This window comes from Brachyhypopomus gauderio, chromosome 17, assembly GCF_052324685.1.
Source record: "Brachyhypopomus gauderio isolate BG-103 chromosome 17, BGAUD_0.2, whole genome shotgun sequence".
Classification (NCBI taxonomy): Eukaryota; Metazoa; Chordata; class Actinopteri; order Gymnotiformes; family Hypopomidae; genus Brachyhypopomus; species Brachyhypopomus gauderio.
This window is the reverse complement of record NC_135227.1, coordinates 2,335,931-2,342,507: the sequence shown is the minus strand read 5'-3', so window position 1 is coordinate 2,342,507 and position 6,577 is coordinate 2,335,931. Positions and strand designations below refer to the sequence as shown.

General features: G+C 49.7%; 1 protein-coding gene across 24 annotated transcripts in view; it reads right to left on the bottom strand.

Annotated features, from left to right (window-relative positions):
• The window catches only part of nrxn3a (neurexin 3a), a 263,670-nt gene that overhangs the window by 94,873 nt on the left and 162,220 nt on the right, over positions 1–6,577 (bottom strand). Inside the window, exon 1 of one of the 24 annotated variants that reach the window (XM_076978974.1) lies at positions 529–1,555. The exons of the other annotated variants lie outside the window; for them this stretch is intronic. Coding sequence (XP_076835089.1) covers positions 529–802 — 274 coding nt within the window. The 5' untranslated portion in view covers positions 803–1,555. Of the gene's footprint in view, positions 1–528; positions 1,556–6,577 lie in introns of those variants that run through there. 24 annotated transcript variants of the gene reach the window in all.

Sequence of the window (6,577 nt, the reverse complement as noted above, 5' to 3'; positions counted from 1 at the left end):
AGGGAAAATGCTTTGTTGACCGAAACATCACAAATGAGCAAACACAGCACGGTATGGATTCGGTGTCTCAGCCAGTAATGTAATAATTGCCTGCGTGTCACGGGAGAGAGAGAGAGAGAGAGAGAGAGAACTCTCTATAATTGCAAAAAAGCTGAACAAATATCAGATCCCCCGCAACAGAAACACTGCTTTATTACAGCGCCGCTGATAAACTATCTCTCCCCATGTAATTAAACTGCTGGAAAAGATACAACAGCCGATAAACGCTACCGAGAGTCTCCGACGTGAGACCTTCTCAATAAAGCACTTCACTTATTACTCATCTCCACTCTGACACAGCACAAAACTCTTACAGCCAATCAGAAGATGCACCTGGTGGCTATGAAAAGAGGCAATTAGCAATTAACTATTATCGGTTCAACTTTGCATTATCTATTCCCTCTGCGAATGAATTCCAGGGCAGAAAAGAGTTCAGGAGCGGGGGAAGAGGGTGGCAGGGGGGGGTGGGGGCGGGTGGGGGTCACTCACCGTGGCCGCTCCTGAGAGAAGCGGGCGAGCGGTAGATGGAGATCGGCGGGTGGAGGATGCTGCCCTGCGGGTGGAGCTCGGGGTGCGAGGAGGAGGCGCTCAGCCTCGGGGCGGCCGCCGCAGAGTTATCCGAACGGCCGGCGGGCGACGAGCTCCACGCCGAACCGGCGATACATCCCAAGGTCAGAGACCACATCCACGGGGTCCAGGTGAGCCGGGAGAGGGGCCACGTCTCCGAGGCTCCGCGCGGCCGAGCCGCTCTTCCAGGACGCATGGCGCTCGGCCAGCACACGGGCAGACACTAGGCACGCGCAGGGGGGGAGCGCTCTCATGGTGGAGAACGCCCCATGCTAGGACCTGAGACCTCCCACCCCGCTCACGCCGCTTGCCCCCCGCACCGCTTCCGCCCGCTGGCTGTGGAGGAGATGAAAGGAGGAGGAGGAGGAGGAGGAGGAGGAAGGAGCGGCAGCAGTTGAACGGAGAGGCAGGACGGATCGTCCTGGCTCTTTGATGTGGCCGGGTCCACGCGGGGAGGGCGGGGGAGGGGGGGGTGCCTCGCTCGCTGGCCTCAACCACGGGGCTGTTCCGCCACTCACGGGAACCGAAGAGACGACAATTACCCGGCAGAAAAGAGGGTCATGACCCGAGCCTCTTCCACTCTCTCCCTGTCCGTCCGTACAATGGAGCCCACGACGGGGGGGGGGGGAGACTTTCTCTCTCTTCAAAGGAAAGACTTTCACATGAAACAAACTCCTTCCTCAGACAGCGTCCTCTGCTCCTCTGCTCTGAAAGTGTTGCGACAGAAGAGGCTGCTACTGGAACCTGCCTCTCTCCCTTTCCCTCTCTCTCTCTCTCTCTCTCTCGCTCCCTCGCTCACTCTCTCCCTCGCTCTCTCTCTCCCGCTGTCTGACTCGGTTCTTTCTGTGAGCTCTGTAGCACTCTGCTTGTCTGCTCTGTTTTTGGACAGAGCCTTGACGTACTCCTAACAGCACTGCTCACCAATGAGAGTGTGTGTGTGTGTGTGAGTGTGTGAGTGAGAGAGAGAGAGAGAGAGAGAGAGAGAGAGAGAGAAAGAGATGGGGAAAGAGAGAGGGGAGGAAGAGTCAGAGAGAGAGAGAGGGAGGGAGGGAGGATGAGAGAGAGACAGAGAGAGGGAGGGAGGGAGGGAAAGGGTGGGAGGGAGACGGGGGTAAGCTTCAGGGAGGGACAGAGAGAGAGAGAGAGGGAGTGGGGGATGAGAGAGAGAGGGAGAGTGGGGGCTGGTTCATCAAGGTGCAGGTGAAACAAAGCAAACAGATTGGGAGAGGACGGCATGGACGCAGACAAAAGAAAACAAAAACAACCCTGGCCAGCCTATGCAAATCTGCAGCGAGAGAGGAATAAACGCAGCAAACCACCAGTGAACACCTAGCTCACATTACTGAGAGAGAGAGAGAGAGAGAGAGAGAGAGAGAGAGAGAGAGAGAGAGAGAGAGAGAGAGAGAGAGAGAATATCAGAAACTTAGTCAGAGCTCAAGTCACCTGGGTGATTGTGATTGTACAGAATCACATTTCCATACACAGGGCGCCCTACACACACCTAACCCAAAGTGACGGGCAAACGTTTCGGCCGAAAATCCCATTTTCCTCTGATCACTTTTTTTTGGGCACAAGTTCTCCAGACGCACAGACAGAGTGTGTCTTAAAATAGACCCTCTGCGCTCTAATTCACTTAGCGAAACACAAATGATCTGAGGTATAATGGAAAGTCAAACATGATCGTTACGAATATGAAAACGTATTTCTTTCTCATTTAACGTTCATTTACAAGTCTGTCTTAATCAGAGCTGGTAAAGGTGTAAGTAAATACAGCCTGGTGATATTACACAGCCATGTGTGACCTAGTCTTGTTGTTCCTTTATGCGTATTTTGACTAAAACAGTCAATTATGCCACAAATGTAAATAACTTGTCATTTATTTGAAAGAAACAAAACAGATGAGCAGTTTGTTTCAGTCACATTGGGGGATGCTGCCTTTGTGATCATACACCCAGAGCCCTGCCGCAATTCTTAACTACGCTTCTCTTTCACAGCAAATGAATAACAGTGTAGCGACATAGCGCTACAGAGCAGCACCCTTTGGGTTGATATTATTCTGGTGAAAGGCTCTACGTTTGAGGCTTTGTGCACGGCGAATTGCTTATTTTAAACCTTCTGTGGTTATAATCACTCATATTCATTCCACAGATGGAGGCAGAGAGAAGACAAGCAGGGGGAGAAAGAGGAGGGTCTGTAGGAAAGGTGCTCATTTATCAAAAAGGCTGTTTTTCCAGTTTCATTAAAGCCCAGTCTCATCCTCTCAGCTGAATACACTTAGCCCCAGGCAGACCTCACACGAACGCCTGCCATGTCTCACACACACACGCGCGTGTACACACACACACACACACACACACACACACACACACACACACACACACACACACACACACACACACACACACGCGCGCGCGCGCGTGCTGAATGGACACGCACGCACATATGCACATACACAACTATTTACTGTTATACCAAATGAGGAACACGGGGGCATAAAATGCTTTTTGCTTTGTACTTTGCATACATATAGTGCACGCTGTGTGCAGTTCAGCCACAAACAAACTGTGCCTTTGACAAATTGTTGAGAGCAAAGTGTTGCTAATAAAATGCTGGTTTGGTTGGGGAGTGAGGGTAGGTCTGTAGTCGCTGACATCTAGTGCAGGTCTGCAGGGAGGTGCAGGTCTGCAGGGAGGTGTCGGTCTGCAGGGAGGTGTCGGTCTACAGGGAGGTGTCGGTCTGCAGGGAGGTGTCGGTCTGCAGGGAGGTGTCGGTCTGCAGGGAAGTGCAGGTCTGCAGGGAGGTGCAGGTCTGCAGGGAGGTGTCGGTCTGCAGGGAGGTGTCGGTCTGGATGGAGGTGCCGGTCTGGATGGAGGTGTCGGTCTGGATGGAGGTGTCGGTCTGCAGGGAGGTGCCGGTCTGCAGGGAGGTGCAGGTCTGCAGGGAGGTGTCGTCTACAGGGAGGTGTCGGTCTGCAGGGAGGTGTCGGTCTGGATGGAGGTGCCGGTCCGGATGGAGGTGCCGGTCTGCAGGGAGGTGTCGGTCTGCAGGGAGGTGCCGGTCTGGATGGAGGTGTCGGTCTGGATGGAGGTGTCAGGTGCTCTCCCCTGACTCCCGTATTCTGGAGCCCCCTGGAGGCGGTGGGTCACACACATCTGTGCATGCATGCACGTGTGCACGTGTCCACGTGCGTGTGCACGTTTGTATGCATGCACGTATATATGTTTTCGAGCACACACGTGCTTGTTTAGTGCAGACCCACTTCATACTAACAAAACAACCTGGTCGCTGTCTGGTTTAAAACATATGCTTTGAGACTGGAAATTGCACACACAGTGACAGACATCACACCGAATACTGATGCACTGTTGTCCTGATCAATCTACACCTCATACATACTAACAGCACAGATACCTTTAGTTTCAAAGCTACAAACATCCGCAGCAGTCAGAAAGGCTAAAAGTCAGCTACATCGCAACTTACTTAGATTTTAGCTGAGCTGTGTAATTATCTTCTGCCTAACAGCCTTGTTTGACACGATATGATTTGAGTGTTCCATACTGCCGAGCATTCAAGTAAACTAGTGTTTAAGGTGCATTAGTCAACTACCATTCCATCAGGTCTACATTCACACGTCAGTCTAAATGCCTTCTGCCACCTGCTGGTTACCTTTTGTTCGTATGTTGGGATTTCAAGCGCAGAGTTTAGGTTGGTTATGTGACTCCTCAGGGTTAAGAACTGGGAACACTGGGCGCGGTGCGGTGGAGATGATGACGGAGCGCTGGTCACCCCCACCCGCATGTCACTAGTGTCACCGCTTACTTAACCTGAATCATTTTCCGTGAGCGTACATGCGCGCAAAATGGATTTCGACAGAATGCTGTGACTAGATTTCCTTCTCGAGCCACTAATATCCTGAGCGTCTGCGCACGGGTCCGGCAGCCGGTCCAGGTTGCCACTACGATGATCTCGCTCTCTGCCCAGTGCGCGTGGGGCTCTGGTCCCAGCTGCCTCTCCAGTAGCTCATCTCCACCTCACAGGCTTCAGTCACTCGTCCGCACACACACTCCTCCTGCACACTTATGCCAATGCTACGGACACACACACACACACACACACACGCTCCCCAGGGCAATCAGTGCATCAAGCAGTTAGTTGCTCTATGGCATCACATGGGAGGATAGTTAAAGACAATCTAAAGTAGACTGGGAGATGCCTCTAATACCTGCTTGGTATTCCTGTGCATGTTCAAACTTCAGCTGGCTGGCCTTTGGTGTTTGCGCTAGCCTCAGGGCACTGTCCTCATCGCACGCATAGAGAATTCAATATCACCAGGAGGGGAGCTGTGTCCTTCTCGCCATCTCCAACTCCCGTTAAAACACAGAACCTACTGGAAAGGCAGCACCAGACCGGAGAGGGCCCCTCCATGAAGTTAGCGCGGTACCATGCGCGGGAATCGGGAGATTTCCATTACGTAAGTAGGACGTTTGAAAATTATTTTAAACCTTGTTGCATGGGGGTTGCATCACTGGCTCCTCAGATCAAGCTATCAGCAACATCTTGGTGATGGACTCATAACTGGCCTCTCCGAGTGAGTTTTGCAGCCTGTTCAAGGTTATGTTTTTGTTTTGTTTTTTTACCTGATTTTCTTTTAGTTTGTACGCTTATTTCAGTTACGCTCTTTTAGATTCACGGGTTGTTATGAGGTAATCGTGCGTTTGCTCCTGGACGTTACACACGATCCAGCGTCTTTTTCTTCCCTTTTCGTGCTGTTAGTACCGAGGTCGTGCGTGGCTGCCGCCCGTACCCATTTTGCACAATAAGGGGTTATTAGAAATGCAGAAAATGCATCGATTTGACAGAGTTATCAGAGCTAACAGCTTAATTAACGGCTTTGTGTGCATGTGTGTGTTTATGGGTTGTTATGGCTGAGTCCCTGTCCTTGCTAACAGACCAAGCACCTGTGCTCCAACATCTCCGGTCTGCTGTAAAGCTCCCTTCAGCTAGGTTTCTCTCCTCACACAGACACAGCACGGCCCTGTGGGACAGAGGCTCAATGACCTTCATTCTTGGGCGTAATTTCCCATGTTAGCACTAATAGTATTATTTTAGGGACCGGGGAAGACAGCCTAGCTGAGAGATCTGGGCCATCCATAGTGATCTGTGGAAACTGGTGTGCAAATGCGTGGGTTTCTATCGAGGAACAACAGGAGTGTGAAATAAAAGCCCCAAACAGTGGGTTGTGAATGTAGAAAGATGACTCTCTCAAAACTGGGAAGAAAAAATGTAGTTTTGAAAAGGCATTGAATATTCTACTTTAATAATCATGTGGCAAATAGTGTTCACAAGCAACAAGTTGGTTTAGGAAAGTCTTAGAAGCATGGAATAAAAAAATTAATGAAGTTTCGAATGTTTGAACATGGACCTTCTTTCATAACTGTCATAAATTATTCAGGTGATATAACGGCAGGTAAAAACCCATTGGTCATCTCTGAAACATAACACAAGATTAATCATTTGACTTCATCATTATACACAGAACCAGTAAGGATAACAATTAAGACCAGTTAATCATCCTATTCTTGTGTACCATGTTTACCACTTCATTTTCTCAGCAGCACAAAAAAAAAAGTTAATGAGCATTATTTATCAATCGTGTATGCTAATATAGTTTTCTTGGTTTCTTTTTGGATAATTAGGACACATATTTGGGGCAAGAATCTGGACAGAAGGTGATTTGGAAGCATGCCATTCAAATCCCAATCGTTACCATCTTCCATCTATGGTGTAATCAAGTCTGCACACACTGATAACGAGGAATTAGCTCTGATTTGTTACAGTGCACATCTATTTAATTGTAACAGGGATTGGGAATCCTGACGAGAAAGAAATATGAATTTTGCACTGCAGAAAATCCTGTTATCGAGAATGTCATCATTTCTTCAGTCTGTGACTTCAGGAATTACTAAATGTA